Raw genomic sequence first — 22,500 nt, 5'->3', positions numbered from 1 at the left:
ACAGACGCTAGCGACAAGAGATTAAAATACGAAGTCCCACCTGCCAAGTCTTAAGAATCTGGGCTCCGAATCAGATTAAGGCGTCAGATAAGAAGTGTCACATCTATTGTCGTGAATGATACGCGTATATAATTATCAGGTGCACGAGAAGTTGTCTTGTTTTGTTGCATTTACGAAAGTTCGCCGCTTCTCAGCGCCAGTCTCGAAATAAAACAGTCGAGAACCGAAATGCAAAGATAATTTTTGCATAATATGATGGAATGGAATGGAATATCAAATTTATGCCAAAGGCCCAGCGCTGGGAACTATGATGAGGTTATTCAGCGCTGAAAGAGAAATTGAGAGTAAAAAAAAAAAATTTTAATGGCGTAAAGGGAGGAAAACCTCGCAGGAGAGGGTGGACAGCAATATGTAAAAAGTTAAGTATACCTTCGTTTAACCAGACCACTGAGCTGATTAACAGCGCTCCTATGGCTGGCCCGAAGGATAAAATTTATTTTACGTGGCTAAGAACCAATTGGTTACCTAGCAACGGGATCTACAGCTCATTGCGGAATCCGAACCACATTATAGCGAGAAATGAATTTCTGTCACCAGAAATAAATTCCTCTTATTCTTCATTGGCCGGTCGAAGATTCGAAAGCGGGGCCAGCAGAGTGCTAGCTGAGACCGGAACCCACCCGCACAATGAGGAACAACAGTAATATGGAAGAAAGATACGAATGGAAGTATAGTAAAAGGAATGAAAGGGGTTACAGCTAGTTAGGGCCGAAGGAACGCTGCAAAGAACCTTAAGTAATGCCTACAGTGCACCGCATGAGGTGTACTAACGGCATATCCTCCTACTGTGATCACTGTATGATTATCTGCTTTCATTCGAAGTTTAAAATTATTTTTAAGTGCGTGTAACTCAAAGTAACACTTGATGTTTAAGTGATTAGTATCGCAGAGAAGGAGTTGAAACAGGTGTGATCCTCACCGGTTTCGTCTATTTGAGACACCTGATAACTGAGACTCCTCTTTGGAAACCATTGCATACATTGTCTCTAAATCGATTATAGCCTTGATAAAATCATCTTTTAATGTCATTTTCAATGCTCTGAATTAACAAAGTGCTCTACACATATCATTAAAAAAATACACACTAGCTACTTCTAATGCCTTTATTATCCAGTACAAACAAATCATAACATTATTATTATTATTATTATTATTATTATTATTATTATTATTATTATTATTATTATTATTATTATTATTATTATTATTATTATTATTATTATTATTATTATTATTTAGAAGATGAACCCTATTCATTTGGAACAATCTCACAGAGGTCATTGACTCGAAATTCAAGCTTCCCAATAATATGGTGTTTAACATCAATCATATCAATATTTTAGTTAAGTTCCAACATTTCTATTCAGAAACTAATAGTAGACTTTTGTGAAGTTCTATACCTGATATGCGTCTTGATCGTATCACTAAATAAAAGAATACTTAATATCGGTTTCATATGATTCTAAATAATTCGAAATATAACCATAATACACCTTTTTAAAGCCTAATAAATCACTAATTTAACTTTTGAATGATATGACAGTCATAATGACAAACAAATAAATAATTACTGTTCCTTTTCATTAGAAACCTTTCAAGTTATTTTCATCTTTTCTGACATAGGCCTAATAATGAATATTTGTTTTACAATAATCTATTTCTTCAAAAGCCAAAAATCAACTGATTACTTTCTGAGAAAATAATCATGATAAACAAAGAGATATGTAAAAAAATAATAATCAATACTTGTTTTACATCCATAGCTGATTTCTTTAAAGCCAAAATTCAACCGATAACTTTCTGAGAAAAATCGTGATAAACCAAGGAATATTTAAAACATAATAATGAATATTTGTTTTACATCAATAACTGATTTCTTGAAAGCCAGAAATCAACTGATAGATAACTTTCCGTCTGATAAAAATAATCGTGATGAACGAAGAAGTGTTTACTTTGTTTTTTTTAAATTACTTTCATAAATACACCGTCATCGTCTCTGATATAAGAATCACATTGATATATAAGATTCTCATACAAGAAATTCTACGTTTCCTCTTCCACAACTAACGAGCAAAAAATGCGCCTTAGTTTCTTCGGCGCAATCGAGTTTTCTGTACAGCATATAATCAAGGCCACCAAAATCAGATCCACCTTTCGGTGGTCTCGGTATAATGCTGTATGAGCCGTGGCCCATGAATCTTTAACCACAGCACCGTGGTGGCCTGGCCTATATCGTTGCCAGACGCATGATTATGGCTAAATTTAATCGTAAAATAAAGTAAAATCTACTGAGGCTAGAGGGCTGAAATTTGGTATGTTTGATGAATGGAGGCTGGATGATCAACGTACCAATTTGCAGCCCTCTAGCCTCAGTAGCTTTTAAGATATGAGGGCGCACAGAAGAAGTGCGGACGGACAGACAAAGCCGGCACAGTTGTTTTCCCTTACAGAAAACTGAAAAGCAGGAAGGAGGCCTTTTCGGTGACTGATGTCAGCACCATCTGAGCCACCACTATCGTCTCAAACAAACAAACAAACAAGAAAAAAAAACAGTAAAGAACAAAAATGGGACTTCTGTTGGTTTCTGTCACGCAGAGAAGCTGTTGGTGAGTTCAGGGAGTTCCCTTCGCACTGGTTCGCCAAACTCTAGTTTGTTTATTACCATTGTCTATTTGTAAGATATGGGTTAATCTGTCACGAGAGAGAGAGAGAGAGAGAGAGAGAGAGAGAGAGAGAGAGAGAGAAACACACAGGAAGTCTTATAAATAAATTGACCACCCTTTCTTGTTAATAAAATCCTACAAAACAGTTACGATAATCCGATTAAGATTCAGAAAAGTATAAAAATATCTAAATGAGAGAGAGAGAGAACACAGGAAGCCTTTTAAATAAATCGACCACCCTTCTTATTAATAAAATCCTACAAAACAATTACGATAATCCGATTAAGATTCAGAAAAGTATAAAGAAATCTAAACGAGAGAGAGAAGAGAGAAGAGAGAGAGAGAGAGAGAGAGAGAGAGAGAGAGAGAGAGAGAACACAGGAAGTCTTTTAGATAAATCGACCACCCTTCTTATTAATTAAACCCTACAAAACAATTACGATAATCCGATTAAGATTCAGAAGAGTATAAAGAAATCTAAATGAGAGAGAGAGAGAGAGAGAGAGAGAGAGAGAGAGAGAGAGAGAGAGAGAGAGAGGCTGGTGGGGGTAAAAACATGCATGTCCTCACCCTCAATGGAAGTTAATATATATATATTAATAAACAACGTTGCTTTGCAAAGGTTTTTTCACTATTGGAGAGAGAGAGAGAGAGAGAGAGAGAGAGAGAGAGAGAGAGAGAGAGGAGAGAGAGAGAGGGCGTGGGGAACATACAAGGCCTCACCTGCAAAAATATCAAAGTTAATATATAAAAAAACAACGCTGCTTTACAAAAGATTTTATTCCCGTTGACGGAGATTATTGTCATTATTGAATTTCACAGCCCGGTTGAAAGATTGATGACAATACGAAAATATGGAAAGTATTTTGAAGCTTTGTTGTTCACTGATAAGAACTCGAATAAATATAAATGCAGCTTTGGAAATTACTGCCTTCTAAACTGAGTAAAACTGAACAATACCTTATGAATCATTATCAGTAATTAATCATAACAGTTCGCAAACAGAAGCATGATAATAAATTAATATTATTATCTATTATTGCCTAAAAATTATCATAAGGATGCAAATGGTTCTGCCCTTTCATTCTCATTCTTATTTATTTCGCTTTCACTCCTTCACTCCTGAATTTTTACTGATTTGATGCTCTCCACTCACTGAAACGAAGTTCAATATTAAGAGATTTTCCAAAATCAATAGAAAAACTAAAGCTATTACGGACGAGTTTCATATAGACATATGTGAATATTTTACAGACACTAATATATATATATATATATATATATATATATATATATATATATATATATATATATATATATATATATATATATATATATATATATATATATATATATATATATATATATAGATTTGGCAAGTAAATCAGTTTTATAAAATGAAAATTACATTTTCATAATATGAACAGAAATCCATTTTTATCAGATAACAAGCCAAAAATGCGCAATCGAGTTTTCTGTACAGCCGCTACAGCGTAAAATCAAGGCCACCGAAAATAGATCTATCTTTCGGTCGTCTCGGTATAATGATGTATGAGCCGCGACCCATGAAACTTTAACCACGGCACGGTGGTGGCCAGTCCTATATCGTTGCCAGACGCACGATTATAGCTAACTTTAACCTTAAATAAAATCAAAACTACTGAGGCTAGAGAGGTATAATTTGGTATGTTTGATGACTGGAGGGTGGATGATCAACATACCAATTTGCAACCCTCTAACCTCAGTAGTTTTTAAGATCTGAGGGCGGAGAGAAAAAAGTGCGGACGGAAAAAAGTTCGGACAGCAAAAAGTGCGGACAGAAAAAAGTGCGGACGGACAGACAAAGCCGATACAGTAGTTTTCTGTTACAGAAAACTAAACAGTAGATTTTATAATCAAGAACTGAGGATGTACTAAGCTTTAAACACCTCACAGAGAGAGAGAGAGAGAGAGAGAGAATCCCGCGTCCAACACAAGCCCCATTTGGAAAGCAGAAACACACACACTCACACACCAAGGTTGCTTGAAAGCGTCGCCCAATCTGCAAAGTAATCAAATGGCCCGCCAGAAAAAAAAAATGCGTTGAAGTTGAGGCTTTAAAAAAAAAAAAAAAAAAAAAAAAAGGGATTCCACGGGTGAGCATTTTGGCTGAACGTGAAAACGGAAAACCCCAAAAGAGGATTTTATTCCCAAGAGAGGATTTTATTCCCAAAGGAGGATTTTATTCCCCAAAGAGGATTTTACTCCCCAAAGAGGATTTATCCGCGAGTTTAAAGGCATGTCGATATAGATCAGCCAAACGGGAGAGATCAAATGCTTTTGTACGCGATGCTGTGCAAACAAAGGCGTAGTTTTGATTTGGCAAAGCAATGCAATCAGGTGGCGAGGGTTGCCGAAGGCTTTGATACAGTAATAAGCACAATGATTTGACAAACCAATGCAATCAGTTGGCAAGGGTTGCCGAAGGCTTTGATAAAGTAATAAGCAGAATGGTTTCACAAAGTAATGCAATCAGCTGGCGCGGGTTGCCAAAGGCTTTGATAAAGTAATAAGCAAAATGATTTGACAAAGCAATGCAGTCAGCCGTCGAGGGTTGCAAAACGCTTTGATGAAGTAAAAAACCGAATGGTTTGACGACAATAATACTAATAAAGTAATAAACCCAATGATTTGACAAAGCAATGCCAATCAGCTGGCGAGGGTTGCTAAAGGCTTTGATATAGAAATAAACCGAATGATCTGGGGAGAATAATTTTAAGCAAAATGATCTGACAAAGCAATAGAATGAGATGTAGAGGGCTGTCGAACGCTTTGACAAATCAATAAAAGTGTATGGTTTGACAAAGCAACAGAATGAAATGTTGAGGTTTGCTTATGACTTTATTAAAGTAATAAACTGTATGATCTGACAAAGCAGTGGAATGAGACGTTGAGGTTTGCCAAAGGTTTTTACAACGCAATAAACAGTATGATTTGACAAAATGGAATCAGCGGCTCGGGTTCGGCCCCCACAGTGATTAAGTAATAAAATCAGCTTTGGAGATTTTAAAAATATTTCTATCAGTTAATATACACACCTACGAAGGTTCCTGAAATGCTTTTGATATGATGATTTAACACTCACAAAAAACCTCCAAAATTGTTTGATGAAAGAAAATACGAATGATCAAAGACAGTTTACTGAACAATGAAGAAATAATTGTAATAATTAAGGAGCTTATCGATAACGATTATTGGAACGAAGTTAAATATGAAAATGATTTCCAGAATTTTTAGATGAAGCCACGTATAAAAAATACGACTAAATTTATACGCATAAATCCTTACAAAAACTCCCAAACGCTGAAAAAAGTTATGATAACTATTTTAGATGAAGCCATGTATAAAAAATAAGACTAAAATCATATAAATAAATATTTATAAACATTCCCAAACGCTGAAAAAAATTAGAACTATTTTAGATGAAGCCATGTATAAAAATACGATTAAAATCATATAAATAAATATTTATAAAAACACCCAAACGCTGAAAAAAAATTATGATAACTATTTTAGATGAAGCCATGTATAAAAAAATACGACTAAAATCATGTAAATAAATATTTATAAAAACACCCAAAAGCTGAAAAAAATTACGATAACTATTTTAGAGGAAGCCATGCATAAAAAGTACGACTAAAATCATATAAATAAATATTTATAAAAACACCCAAAAGCTGAAAAAAAATTATGATAACTATTTTAGATGAAGCCATGCATAAAAAATACGACTAAAATCATACAAATAAATATTTATAAAGACTCCCAAACGCTGAAACAAATTACGATGCTGTTTTAGATGAAGCCATGTATAAAAAAACACGACTAAAATCATATAAATATTTATAAAAACTCCCAAACGCTGAAAAAAAAATATAACTTACAGAAGCTATCCAAAGCGACGTTTAACATCCACAGATGTTTTCCAAAACCTTCTGACAGAGGGGAAAAAAAAAACGGAAGTTTCTCTTCTGAAATTAATTCATCAGAGTTGTGTGTGTAGCAGCTGACTGGTTCAAGCAGTGTCTACAATAGCGCAAACAAGCTACGCTCACTTCAGCAAACACAAGCTACGCGTTTCTTGGACAGTGACAATGACGAATGAGCCACTGAACTGGACTCGTAGGTTACAGAATTAAATTCTCTTAAACGGAGCCGAGATTCTGGTTTTAGGATGCGGAAAGGAATGCTATGTATTATCAGTAAAAGGCGGAAGACATAGTGAAGTATGGTTCATATAGTGAAGTATGGCTCATAAACCTTCAGTAAAAATGTTCAATTAAGGAAAAAAATTAAGATTTACAAATTAGTTACTCTTAAATTCTCTTAGACGGAGCTGAGCTTATGATTTTATCAGTAAAATGAGGAAAATATAGTGAAATACGGTTTATAAACCTTCAGAAAAAATGTTTAATTAAGGAACAAATTAAGATTCGCAAATCAGTCATATTTAAATTCTTTTAAACGGAGATGAGATTCTGGTTTCGTGATGGGGAAAGGAATGCTATGTATTATTAGTAAAAGGCGGAAGACATGGTGGAGTATGGTTCATATATTGAAGTATGGCTCGTAAACATTCAGAAATGTTCAATTAAGAAAAAAATTAAGATTCACAAATTAGTTACTCTTAAATTCTCTTAGATGGAGTTGAGATTCTGGTTTGGGATGGGAAAGGAATGGTATATTTTAATAGTAAAAGGAGGAAGATATAGTGAAATATGGTTTATAAACCTGCAGAACAAATGTTCAATTAAGGAAAAAATAAGATTCACAAATTAGTTACCCCTAAATTCTCTTACAGGGAGCTGTAGAGATTCTAGGTTTAGGATGGGAAAAGAGTATTATATCTTATTAGTAAAAGGAGGGAGATATCATGAAGTATGGTTTATAAACCTTCAGAAAAAAATGTTCAATTAAATGCGAGGAAAAAAATTAAGATTCACAAATTAGTGACCCTTAAATTCACTTAAATGGGGTTGAGGTTCTTCCTTTCGGATAAGCAAGGGAAAGTATTTTTATCACTGAAAAGAAGCAACGTACAGTGGAATATTGTTAAGAGAAAATGGTAAAATTACACTGGATGAAAATATTGAGTTTTACATATTAGTTGCTCTTTAAAAAATGATTTTTTGAGGCTTTCATATACGTATCTCTGACCTGTGCGAGAGCTGATTATATACGAAATCGTACATTTTAAATACTATCATCCGATATGGAAATCAGTCACACTAATTATGACCTGCTAGTCATATCTCTAAAGCTTTTACCTGTACGCTGTTAAATTAACCTATTTCAAATCCTCCCGTAAAAAAAAAGGATCACTCACGAGAGAGAGAGAGAGAGAGAGAGAGAGAGAGAGAGAGAGAGAGAGAGTCTTAATAGAGACACAACGTCAGGTAAGGGTAAGGCATGCAACCCCATTCATATATACATATACTTATATATATATATATATATATATATATATATATATATATATATATATATATATATATATATATATATGTATATATATACATATATATGTGTATATATATATATACACATATATATGTATATATATGTATATATATACATATATATATATATATATATATATATATATATATATATATATATATATATATATATATATATATATATATATATATTATATATAATATATATATATATATATAATATATGTATATATGAATGGGGTTGCATGCCTTACCTTACCTGACGTTGTGTCTCTATTAAGACTCTCTCTCTCTCTCTCTCTCTCTCTCTCTCTCTCTACTCTCTCTATATATATATATATATATATATATATATATATATATATATATATATATATATATATATATATATATATATATATATATATATATATATATATATATATATATAGATAGATAGATAGATAGATAGATATATATGAATGGGGTTGCATGCCTTACCCTTAACCTCTTCACCCAAAGATAGTTGTAAGGTTTAAGCTAAGACAATGCTGGCATCCTTTTGTGGGTCACCACTCCAATTAATGACCAAACCCAGCCTTGACTAACTTTGCTGATAGGAATAAGACTGTTCACAATGTAACATGAAACAACAATAACTAGATTAGTATTTCTATACAGAATTAATTCACTAACAAGTACATCAACACAGTCCTAAAAATAAAAAAAAAAATGTTAATTCCCTTTCATCAGGATCTCATTGTGTCAGCATGACACAAATTTAATTTTTAGTTTTCTGTACAAGAAAACTATTGTACCGGCTCTGTTTGTCCGTCCGCGCTTTATTCTGTCCGCCCTCAGATCTTAAGAACTACTGAGGCTAGAGGGCTGCAAATTGGTATGTTGATCATCCACCCTCCAATAATCAAACATACCAAATTGCAGCCCTCTAGTCTCAGTAGTTTTCATTTCATTTAAGGTTAAAGTTAGCCATAATAGTGCATCTGGCAACGATATAGCCATAATCGTGCATCTGGCCACCACCGAGCAGCGGTTAAAGTTTCATGGGCCACAGCTCATAGCATTATACCGAGACCACCGAAAGATAGATCTATTTTCTGTAGCGGCTGTACAGAAAACTCGATTGCGCCGAAGAAACTTCGAAGTATTTTTTATTGATTAAATAATATAATCAGGCTTGACGCTCTCAATGAACAGAACAGAATAAAAACGAACATAAGAAATGTATTTCAGGAAAAAATGCACATTGGAAAATAAAAATGAAAGATGGTTTGAAGTAAAATATGATGAAAGGATATTACCAGAATAAAAGAGAAGAGAATTGTGAGATAAAAATCAAAGCAAAACAAGATTAGGTAAATGAGAGTATTCTGCGAAGGAAATGAAAGTGGAAAAGAATATTGCGTAAATAAGAAAGATAATGAAATAGATCATACGAAAAGAAAACGGGAAAGGGACACAAGAACCCCGGATGAGAAAAGATTATATACCAAAGTATAAACAAAGATCAAACTAAACCACGATTAAAGAATAAAGGAGGATCATTTTTACACGAAAGGTAAGTTAATACAAATGTAATCTTACTAAAAGGTGCAACAGAAAGTGAATGAAAAAATTGAAGATTTAATAAACAGACGAGAAAATAGAAAAATGCGTCGAAGTGTCTTTAGAGCAATCGTGTTTTCTGTACAGCGTACAATCGAGGCCACCGAAAATAGATCTATCCTTCGGTGGGCACGGTATAATGCTGTATGAGCCGCGGCTCATGAAACTTTAACTACGGGCCGGTGGTGGGCTGGCCTATATCGTTGCCAGATGCACGATTATGGGTAGCTTTAAACCTTGAATACAATAAAAGCCACTGAGGCTAGAGGGCTGCAATTTGGCATGTTTGATGGTCGGAGGGTGGATGATCAACATACCAATTTGCAGCCCTGTAGCCTCAGTACTTTTTAAGATCTGAGGGCGGACAGAAAAAAGTACGGACGGACAAACAAAGCCGGCAAAGGAGCTTTCTTTTACAGAAAACTCACAAAAACAGAAGATTTAATAAACAGACAAGAAAATGGGAAAATGGAGCATGAAGGGGTAACTCGTATAAAAAAAAAAGGAGGAATTGGTCCCCCCCAAGAGAGAAAGGGGATTAGTATAGAGCAACAAAGGGCGGTGTCCAGGTTGAAGATGCTAATCTTGATAATTACCTCGGTGCGCTCAAATGTCAACTGGTGGGACAAGGTGAGGTCAGTCGCGCGATTGAATCCCAGATTTGCAAGGGATTTAATTTACTTTAAAAACGTTGAGGTATTTCTTGATATGAATTGAAGGTACTGAATTCAGGTATATTATGGCGTATCTTGAATGAATTTACTTTGAAGACATTGAATTGTTTTCTGGATATGAACTGAAGAGACCGAATCCATATGCATTGTGGAGTATCTTGATTTAATATATTCGATTTAAGGAATCATGTGGTTTGGCTAATCAACTTACTTTAAAAATACTGAATTATTTTCAGGATATGAATTCAAGATATTGAAATCGTGTGTATTATGGAGTATCTTAAATTAACACATTTGATTTGAAGAATCATTCAAGTTTGGTAAGATGCACTGAAGTATTTCTTTATATAAATTGAAGAGACCGAATCCAGGTGCATTATGGAGTATCTTGAATTAATATATTCGAGTTAAGGAATCATGTAGCTTGACTAATTAACTTACTTTAAAAACATTGAATTATTTTCAGCATATGAATCCATGTGTATTATGGAGTATCTTAAATTAATATATTCGATTTAAGGAATCATTCAGTTTCGTTAAGATAATATCACGGGTTTCGTTCCATAACAATTTTGTTCAACTAGTGAAAAAAAAAATTCGATTTCTTCTTAATCACATTTCAGTTCGCCTTAATCATATTTTTCACAAAAAGGACATTTCATAAAATTAACAAATTCAGTCTTTTAACCACCCTGTAACTTTCACTGTAATTATCAAATACAAAATGAGCGCATTTTAATCCGTTTTAGCGCAATTATTGCTTAGTCTATACACTTAATTTGAGGGTATTCAGAAATCCACGCACTTCATAATATAATAGAAGTCTAATTAGATTTTTGAAATTCCAAAAAATTTTAAGCACTCCATAATATAATAGAAGTCTAATTAGATTTTTTAAATTCCAAAAAATTTTAAGCACTTCATAATATAACAAAAGTCTAATTAGATTTTTGAAATTCCCAAAAATTTTAAGAACTCCATAATATAATAGAAGTCTAATTAGATTTTGAAATTCCAAAAAATTTTAAGCACTCCATAATATAATAGAAGTCCAATTAGATTTTTGAAATTCCAAAAAATTTTAAGCTCTTCATAATATAATAGAAGTCTAATTAGATTTTTGAAATTCCAAAAAATTTTAAGCACTCCATAATATAATAGAAGTCTAATTAGATTTTTGAAATTCCAAAAAATTTTAAGCACGCCATAATATAATAGAAGTCTAATTAGATTTTTGAAATTCCAAAAAATTTTAAGCACTCCATAATATAATAGAAACCTAATTAGATTTTGACATTCCAAAAAATTTTAAGCACTCCATTATATAACAGAAGTCTAATTAGATTTTTGGAATTCAAAAAAATTTAAGCACTCCATTATATAATAGAAGTCTAATTAGATTTTTGAAATAGCAAAAAATTTTAAGCAGTCCATAATACAATAGAGGGCTAATTAGATTTTTGGAATTCAAAAAATTTTAAGCACTTCATAATATAATAGAGGTCTAATTAGATTTTTGGAATTCAAAAAACTTTTTAGCGCTCCATAATATAATAGAGGTCTAATTAGATTTTTGGAATTCCAAGAAAATTTTAAGCACTCCATAATATAATATAGTCTAATTATAGTTTTGTAATTCCAAAAAATTTTAAGCACTCCATAATATAACAGAGGTCTAATTAGATTTTTGGAATTCCAAAAATTTTAAGCACTCCATAATATAACAGAGGTCTAATTAGATTTTTGGAATTAAAATGATTTAAAATGTGTATATTTGGATATTTTTACCAACGATTCAAGAACTGAATACACATGCTTATGTATTGGATAAAATAGAAAAGCATATTTATAACTGTAATTCAATATCTTATTTACATTTTTACCAGATATTCAAAATCTATATATGCATGAATATGTAAAATGTCACAAATTACGTTTAAAAGACTAAAAGCACTGGCTCTGTCACATGACTGACATTATCCAAAGATATATGACATTTAACAGAACTTCTTTATTATTTAATACAATATTCCCAGAACACAAAAACAAATTATTTCAGTTATAAGAAAAAGAAGAAAATTTACGGTGCCTTAACAGAACAAGATCAGCCTCACATGAATAATCTTTACGGACAATAATCTCCACTTTAAAACTGATTAATATATCAGCATAATGTTACCCACGAGCCGTTAAACGCATTTAAATCATCGTAAAATCATAAGCATCAATTAACATGATCATCACCTAAGATTATCATTCGACCCCTACAGACTCTACACTTCGACACTTAATATTCAAGACAGGCACCAAAAGAGAAAGTAAACACCAACCAGAACATGTTTATCTCTACTCCATTAAGAAAATTTAACTCGATTTTATCCCATTATTTAAAGGGAAATAGTGGGATTAAGATACAATATTAGAAAAAGATCTCTAAAGTCGAAAGTGTTTGGGCGGAATCAGTGACTGTTAATATGCTCTTGCTCGGAATGGGTCAATTATCTCAAGATCATTGGAGGAGCTAGAGTGGCAAGATGGCCTCCTAAATTATAGGTGGAGTTCCTAAGCATATATACCCAATCCATACTGTAATATACGTCAGTTATTTACATAGTGACATACACAAGAAGAAGGATAAACAGTGAACCAGTTCGATTTGCTTGGTAAACCATCCTTTCTAAACAAGGGGGAAATGTTTGTACGTAAGGTATGTGCAGTTACCTATAAATTTTATGCCTTATACTTATCAACATTTAGTCAGGCAGCCTGAAAACACTATCAGTTTTATCTGTATTTGTATATTATTAAGATTGTTCAGTTACCTGAGGTTCCTTCTGTCTGTTGAAAGAATATGGAATGCTTTATACCTTTAGATAAAAATTCAAAGTTGCCATTCCAATCTGCCAATATATATACATATACATATATATATATATATATATATATATATATATATATATATATATATATATATATATATATATATATATATATATATCTTCTTCTTCTTTTAACGTGCTTTTTCCCATTTTTGTATGGGGTAAGCACGATGCCTTCTTTTGAAGGACTTTTTGATTTGGCTTTGGGGTAGACCTGTAGTCTCGATCGGCTGCCCTGCCTGACATCGCTTAGACCCCGGTAGCGTATGTTTCATGTATCATACCCGACCCAACGCCCTTTCTTCCCAGCAGCGAGAAGTTGTTGCGCGGGTAGGGCGAGAGTTCGAGACGTGTGAGATGTTTGTTATGTTTTTAGAAGGTGTTGTAGTGGCTTTGTTTTGTGTGTGTATTTAGTCTGTAACACCCATTTGCTTTTTAAGCAAACCTATCCGTTGATTACATATATAATCCCGGGATGTCTACACGGATAGCAAAGTGTCTGCCTCTCTGATCAGTCGGTTGCGGATTTGAACCCACGCCACAGACCTCTACGAAGTCCGAAGCTGCTGCTGTAACCGACTGAGCCATCGAGGCTCCTATATATATATATACACATATATATACATATATAATAGGAAAATAAAATTTCTTTAGGGCTAGAATATACCATTCTCCTTCCTAAAAAAAATAATTAAAAATAAATAAATAAACAAAAGCGACTTCAGGACAAGCGAAGGGTAACACTGAAGTTTCCGTCAGTGTTTATCGAAAATCCAGTCGACTGTTTGGGAAAGTCGAGACTTTGACAAGTCGAAAATCAATTCAGTTGTGATCATTATGATTTGATTTATGAAACTTACGGGATCAAGCCAAACACCGGGGGGGCACTATCGGCCATTCGGCGCTTATAACAGTGAAAAGAGGGAGTTGGAGTGGTTGGACAGCCAGATCAAAAGATCCACAAAATAAGAGAGATAAAGTACAGGGATCTAATGGTGGAATTGGGAGAGACGTTAACTGTTATAAGAGGTTGGGCAGCAAGACAAAAAAAAAAAAAACAAGTAAAACATGCGCCGAAGTTTTCTGTGCAGCCGCTTTGCGTATAATCAATGCCACCGAAAATAGATCTATCCTTCGGTGGTCTCGGTATAATGCTGTATGAGCCGCGGACCATTAAACTTTAACCACGGACCGGTGGTGGCCTATCCTACATCGTTGCCAGAAGCACGATTAAGGCTAACTTTAACTTTAAATAAAATAAAAACTACTGAGGCTAGAGGGCTGCAATTTGGTATGTTTGATGATTGGAGGGTGGATGATCAACATACCAATTTGCAGCCCTCTAGTCTCAGTTAGTTTTTAAGATCTGAGGGCGGACAGAAAAAGTGCGGACGGACAGACAAAGCCGGCACAATAGTTTCCTTTTTCAGAAAACTAAAAATGGGAATGAATTTAACCGAGATATTAAAAAAATTCTCTGGTACGAATACAAAATTAAAATTATCAAATTTTCAGAATAATAAAGCTTTGTCACTTCATAACAAGTCTCCCAATCTAATCCCACAGAAAGTCTCCCACGAAACCCAAGAAATGTTAAAAATAAAAACTAAATATTTAATGCCAGTATTTTCCTACGTTTAGCAAAAGCCTTGAACAAGACTTTTAAAAACAATATGGTCGAAAGCAGACAGGGTGTGTATCTACTAAGTTAACCCCAGACAGAAATCTCACCAAACATTAAAAATAAGTCTTCGAAAACAGGATATAGGGAAAGACGTACAAAAACAAGGAAAACAATACAAAGTAAACAAACAAAGCGATGTAACCAGTCAATAAAGATATTACAAGGGGGGGGGACGGTGAGGTGGGGTGGTGTTGTCTCGAAATCACTACCTCTCGTCTCCTTAAGCACCAAGGCCCTAACATAAACAAACAGTAAAACAACGATAAAAATATAATAAAAACAAAAAAAAAACTCGTCCGCTATTGTCACTTCGGCCCCAGACATGAATCCAGTCAATCCCGGGCGACATTCTTTATCTGGCGAGTGTTTTTTTTTTTTTTTAACTTTCTCTTTTCTTTATTTCCTTCTCTCACTCGAGGCCTGCATTTGCACCTGTTGGCTGTTTGGATTGTTTTCTTCTTCTTCTTCTTCTTCTTCTTCTTCTTCTTCTTCTTCTTATTGTTATTATTATTATTATTATTATTATTATTATTATTATTATTATTATTATTATTATTATTATTATCCTCCTCCTACTCCTCTTCCTTCCTCTTTTCATTCTTCTTCGTCATCTTTTTCTTCTTATCCTCCTCCTCCTCCTCCTCCTCCTCCTCCTCCTCCTCCTCCTCCTCCTCCTCCTCCTCCTCCTTCCTTCTTCTTCTTCTTCTTCTTCTTCTTCTTCTTCTTCTTCTTCTTCTTCTATGATGTTATCACCTTCTGGCTGTTTTTCCTTAATTCCTTTGAACTTCCGAACAATGAGTTAAAAAATAATGTCCATTTCCTCATTTTTGAGTCAATAACCAGTTGAGTATCAGTGACCTTTGTCTATCTATCTGTTTATCTACCTATCTCTCTATCTAAGTATACATTTTGAATGGAGTATCGATTGCATTTACTTATGGACGCATTCCTTTAACAAAAGAAATTCTTAAAGAAAATAATATTGTGACACGTCACTGTGCTTAATAATGCATGAATGCAACTTCAAGATGGTCACCATTTAAGAGTTAGCCTTGGTCGTTATTACATCTTTCAAGGCGATAATTCAAAGGCCGATGGATGGGGCAACCAAATGCCCCTTTAAAGCCCAGAGTCGAAGAAAACACGAAACAGGAAAAGAAAGGAGAATGAATGATTTTAAGTCATCAGGTGTCGTGACTTCTTAAACGTATCCATTCTCCTTTCTTTGGACAGTGAATGGGAATTGAAGAGACGGGGGGGGGGGGAGTTATAAGACATGAAGTCTCTTAAAAGAAAGAAGACTATTTATACCAGGAAGAACGGAAGAGGAAAAATAACTCCGAAGCCTGGCAGAGTCTGGGGAAAGAAACGGCCGCAGACACCTATATTTCCTTGCGCATGCGCGAACGTCAGGTGCATTCTTGAAAACGAGATCAACTCGGTAAAATTCACAAACAATCGACAGATACTTTTGGCCCTCCGTGAATTCTCTTCTCCTGCTTTGGGACATAAATGCAAGGATATTTTCCCTAGCGCCACCACCTGCTCGCGGTCTGTTTTTATTTTTGTTCTCATTTGTTTGAATTTGTTTGTTCCCCGGACTTCAATGCATGTAAAGAGGCATTAGGCAACACGGATGCACGTGTACTCACGCTTGCATGCATGCATGCATAAACAAGCACATGCATACCAATGCTCTTAGGGTTTTGAATTAAACAACGTATAGGTGGCACCAGGTAGTCCGCATATACATATATTCATACATGCATACATACTGTACATACTTACATATATACATACCCTGGTTGAAGATATAAGCAGCTTGGCAGGTACTTATTCAATTTTCATTGCTTTCAAGCAAGAGGAAAGACTTTTATCTTTAGTACGAAGTTGGAAGAAAAAATGTGCAATTATTATTATTATTATTATTATTATTATTATTATTATTATTATTATTATTATTATTATTATTATTATTATTCAGAAGATGAACCCTTTTCATAAGGAATAAGCCCAAAGAGCCCAATGATTTGAAATTCAAGCTTTCAAAGAATATGGTGTTCATTAGCAAGAAGTAACAGAAGGTAATAGGAAATACAGAAAGAAGAGACCTGTCATTAAAAAAGAAAAAGTAATTTATTTCTAATAAACTGTGCAATTTTAGTTCACAGCAGTTTAAAAACTACATGGTTTTATTTTCAGCAGAGAACTGAATACAAAATAAAAACAAGTTTTCTGTACTTCGTATAACCAAGGCCACCGAAAATAGATCTATCTTTTGGTGATCTCGGTATTACGCTATATGAACCGTGGCCCATGAAACTTTAACCACGGCCCGGTGGTGGCATATCCTATATGGTTGCCAGAAGCACGATTACGGCTAACTTTAACCTTAAATAGAATAAAAACTACTGAGGCTAGAGGGTTGCAATTTTGTATATTTGATGATTGGAGGTGGATGATCAACATACCAATTTGCAGCCCTCTAGCCTCAGTAGTTTTTAAGATCTGACGGCGGACAGAAAAAAGTGCAGACAGAAAAAACACGGACAAAGCCGGCACAACAGTTTTCTTTTGCAGAAAACTTATAAAAACCTAAATATGTCAAACTCAGAAAAGACTAAGTTTATCCCCAAACTTCAGATATACTTCCTGAAGGCACATTTTAGAGAACAAACTTCTAGCAGCTTCTCTGATTTTAGGCCATTTTTCTCGCAGTTAAAATTACCGAAAAAAAAAAGTTATCCCTGATTTATACCAGCTATTACTCCTCACGCATCTTATTATCCAATTTGTCCCAACTTTAGCCGTATTTATCTTTGGACAATGAAAAAATACGACTCGAATTCGCGGTAAAAGTTTAGCCACCAGATCCGGGAACAGAAATAAAAGACGGTCCGGGGACGATAGTTTTGATGACGATTGTACCTGAATGTACTGTGTGTGTGTGTGTGTGTGTGTGTGTGTGTGTGTGTGTGTGTGTGTGTGTGTGTGTGTGTGTGTGTGTGTGAAGTTTATCCCAGCATCTTAAATATCTAGTAGCAAGGCAACCACTGCAAAGGTAGTAATACTAATAATAGCAGTAGTAGTAGTAGTAGCAGCAGTAGTGTTAAACTATGCCCAAAGAGCTGACCTAATCGCCTGCTACAGACTTATGCTAAAATACACTGTTTTAAAAATGAACATTTCTTAGACGCAAGGTGATTTGGTGATTTTACTTTTCAAATTTTATTCGTTCCTTCGGCTGAAAAATAAATAAGTCAATAAATAAATAAACAAATATATTAATTAATCAATAAAGAAATAAATTAATAAATAATCAGTTCTTGATTAGATTTTACTAATTTGAAGTCTGACCCAAGTTTAATATCCATCTTTGTTTTTAAATCCTAAAGGAAACGACATTTAGGATGTCGGTTTATACATAAAAGCTAAAATAAGAAATATTCAAGAAATTATTGTTTTCCGAAGGGAATACACCAGTAACTAATCCGGATAAATATAAGCAGAACGAAGATGGAATAAATCCAAACATATAAGGAGAGAGAGAGAGAGAGAGAGAGAGAGAGAGAGAGAGAGAGAGAGAGAGGTTTGGAGGATGGAGGATGAAAATGTGTCGACAAATTCTTCCCCAATCTTTTCTCCTAGAATAACTTCCTCCTTGTTTTTTCCTTAATAGTAAGAGAGAGAGAGAGAGAGAGAGAGAGAGAGAGAGAGAGAGAGAGAGAGAGAGAGAGAAGCGCGGCCCCTTACACAAACAAACTGTCCAAATTCTCGGAGACGAATCATCCCGTTGAAAAGCCGAATAATCAATCATATTCAAGAAGGCATTTTTCTATAGCCTCCCCCTCCCCCACTTTCTTAACCCCTTACCTCCTCCCCCTCCCACCAACCTACCTAACCTCCCCTACCCTTTTCCACCACCGACCCTGCCAAGTTTGATGAAAACGAATATACGACACTTTTTAGTGTTTCGCGATTGACACTGATCCAGGGATAAGCCTGGACACATAGAAGCCGCCGCGGAAACAAACAGCGTGGGGATGAAGAGAGTTCTATTTCATATTTCATTTTTACTTTATTCTTTATTATTCTTCATCTTTATCATTCGAGATTCGAGATCACAGAATCAAACCAATTTGAAACTGAAAGGAAATTATTTTTACTTAATTCTTTATTATTTCATTTTTTTATCTTTATTCTTTATTATTTCATTTTTTTATCTTGAGATTTGTTATTACGGAAGAAAACCAGTTTGTCACTTAAAGATAATTACAGTATTTTTACTTTATTCTTTATTATTTCATTTTTTATATTAAGATTCGTTATTAGAGACGAAAAACAGTTTGTAATTTAATGGTAATTATTTTTATTTTATTCTTTATCACTCTATTTTTTAATACTGAGATTCAAGATTACAAAAAAACAGTTTTGTATCTTAAACGGAATTATTTTTACTTTATTCTTTATCACGCTATATCTTCATCATTCGAGATTCGATGTTACAGAATTAAACAGATTTTTAACTTAATGGGAATTATTTTTACTTCATTCTTTATTATTTAATTTTTCTTATGTCGAGATTCGAAATCACAGAATCAAACCAATCTGAAACTTAAAGGAAATTATTTCTACTTTATTCTTTATTATTATATTTCTTTGTAATGAGATTCGGGATTACAAAAAAAACAAGTTTTGTAACTTAAAGGAAATTGTTTACTTATTTTACGGCAATGAAGAGACATTTTGAATGACAATGTGCACTCACGAACAAACAATCTGATAATATTTGTTATTTTCATACAATATACATACATATACACACACTGAACACATGAAAAATCAAACATATTGCTTGAGAATGTGAAGGACAAATTCTCTTTTTTCTTTTTTCCTTCAACCAGAAAAAAAACCTAAGAAGCTGCTTTGAGAGGCACTGAAATGCAGCCTCTCTCTCTCTCTCTCTCTCTCTCTCTCTCTCTCTCTCTCTCTCTCTCTCTCTCTCTCTCTCTCTCTCTCTCCGTAAAGTTTCTCCCCCGACAACAACAAAGGCTATTGGCGCTGATAGCTCCCTCTAGTGTCGTCTTGTTTCCAAGTTGCAGGATCTGCTTTTCCTTTTATCCTACAGGACTTTGTTGTCCTTCGAAGGACTCCGTTTGCATTTCTGCTTCTGTTGTTTTTCGTCCTTTCCCCCCAAGAGAGCCAGTTTTGCATGAGAATCAAATCTGGTTCTGGGAAAAAACAAACGCCAAGGAATTTTTCTCCAGTCCTTTGGATGCTGGTTTTTCTGGATCAAAATATGTCTGTTTCGAGCCGAGTAAACTTTTGTCAGTTTGAGTTTGCGCATTTCTTAGCGGCCTCTAAAGACACTTTTGGATTTCTTCAGGAAATTCAAATTCAAAAATAGGCTTAAAAATCATTTAAGAGCAAAGTTAATGAAACAATAAAACGCGCAATACGTTTTGCGATCAATTTTTTCATTAATTTTTACGATTCTCTTTATTACCTTACTTTCTCTTTTACGAAAGCAATAATCAAGAGTCGTCAACAGCTTAGCGACGAGAGAAGTTTCCCTGAACTGCCTCGTCGACCGGAAATTAAAGTAATTCTTAGTTTTCTGTAAAAGAAAACTCATGTGCCGGCTTTGTCTGTCCGTCCGCACTTTTTCTGTCCGCACTTTTTCTGTCAGCCCTCAGATCTTAAAAACTACTGACCCTCCAATCATCAAACATGCCAAATTGCAGCCCTCTAGGTTCAGTAGCTTTTATTTTATCTAAGGTTAAAGTTGGCCATGATCGTGTGTCTGGCAACGATATAGGACAGGCCACCACCGGGCAGTGGTTAAAGTTTCATGGGCCGCGGCTCATACAGCATTATACCGAGACCACCGAAAGATTGATCTTTTCTAGCTGGCCTTGATTATACGCTGTAGGGAAAATTCGATTGCGCCGAAGAAACTTCGGCGCATTTTTTACTTTTTTTGTGTGGCATACATTACTCAACAATATGTGGTGCCGGGATAGAAAACTAAAAATAAAAAATAAATTACAGACCGACTCCTTATAATGAAAAGTAAAATAAAATTTTAAAAAATCTATGAATCGTTCACATGAACAAAATAAAACCTTCTCCAACTTTCACACAAACATAAAAACATTCCTTTCAGCACTAAAAACGGAAATTCCTCTCAATAATCAATGAGCTATAACAGAAAAGGAAACAGCAAAAAACATCTGCAGACGTTCGCTTAGCTCGTTCGTACTCCCCTTCTCGATCGGCTACGAGTATCTCTCTCTCTCTCTCTCTCTCTCTCTCTCTCTCTCTCTCTCTCTCTCTCTCTCTCTGCCTCGCCCTGACCTTTGCGAATATAAATCGGCAGTCAAAAGTCGCCGAAGCAAATCATTCTTTTATGGAGCCATTTCCACGAGCTCTCGGACAAAACTTTCGCCATGGGAAGGACCGTAAGGGCTGGACCAAGGTCTGAGGGCCTTAGCCCTAGAACTTGGGCTGGACAATCCCGGATCCGGTGGCGTTCGAGGAACCCAGGACCCACTGAGGAGGAACCTTGCCCCAGGAGCGCCAACACTCTCGGGTGGGAAAGAAGAGCTGGCTGTTAGCTGTTGGGATCTCGGGAGTCAGTTGTCCGTTTACTTAAGGTTCTTTACACCATGCCTTCGGGCCCTAGCTGCAACCCCTTTCGTTCCTTTTACTGTACCTCCTTTCATATTTTCCTTCTTCCATCTTACTTTAGGTCCTCTTCTAACAATTGATTCATAGTGCAACTGCGAGGTTTTCCTCCTGTTACACCTTTCAAACCTTTCACTGTCAATTTCCGTTTCAGCGCTGAATAACCTCAAAGGTCCCAGTGCTTGGCCTTTGGCCTAAATTCTATATTCAATTCAATTCAATTCAGTTGGCCGTGTTGAGGGTTGGGTGGACGTGGGGTGTTGGGGTGTTGGGGATGTTGGAGGTGTTGGGGGGTGTTTGAAGTGGCTGAGGAGAGGGAGGGAGGAGAGGTAAATACATAATGCAAGGCAATGAATCCAAATTATAAAAGACTTACGCCATAACATTCTTCATTTAAGCGCCACATGATTTCTAGGGAAGCCAAAGGAATTTATGTTTATATTTTAATTTACATTTAAATATTCCGCTCTATTCATTTCAGTGGCATTATTAATAGTACTTCTTTAGGTCTGTCAAATGGACAAATACGTTAGCGAAGATGAACACGCGGAAGTAATAAATTATCCCCATTTTGTGTCAGCGGAGAAGATTAAAGCAGTGAAATACGGTGGAATACACACGAATATATATATATATATATATATATATATATATATATATATATATATATATATATATATATATATATATATATATATATATATATATATATATATATATATATATATATATATATATATATATATATAT

The 22,500-nt window shown here is 34.6% G+C and overlaps 2 protein-coding genes across 2 annotated transcripts in view; both read right to left on the bottom strand.

The window, feature by feature from the left end:
- LOC136827047 (mediator of RNA polymerase II transcription subunit 1-like) overlaps positions 1-14,277 on the bottom strand; it is a 23,043-nt gene extending 8,766 nt beyond the window's left edge. Inside the window, exon 1 of the mRNA XM_067084796.1 lies at positions 14,240-14,277. Within this exon, the coding sequence (XP_066940897.1) occupies positions 14,240-14,277 (38 nt within the window). The remainder of the gene's footprint in view (positions 1-14,239) is intronic.
- The window catches only part of rk (rickets), a 725,726-nt gene that overhangs the window by 500,068 nt on the left and 203,158 nt on the right, over positions 1-22,500 (bottom strand).

This window comes from Macrobrachium rosenbergii, chromosome 41 (assembly GCF_040412425.1).
Source record: "Macrobrachium rosenbergii isolate ZJJX-2024 chromosome 41, ASM4041242v1, whole genome shotgun sequence".
Classification (NCBI taxonomy): Eukaryota; Metazoa; Arthropoda; class Malacostraca; order Decapoda; family Palaemonidae; genus Macrobrachium; species Macrobrachium rosenbergii.
Note: the sequence above shows the minus strand (reverse complement) of the source record. Positions and strands in the feature narration are given on the sequence as shown.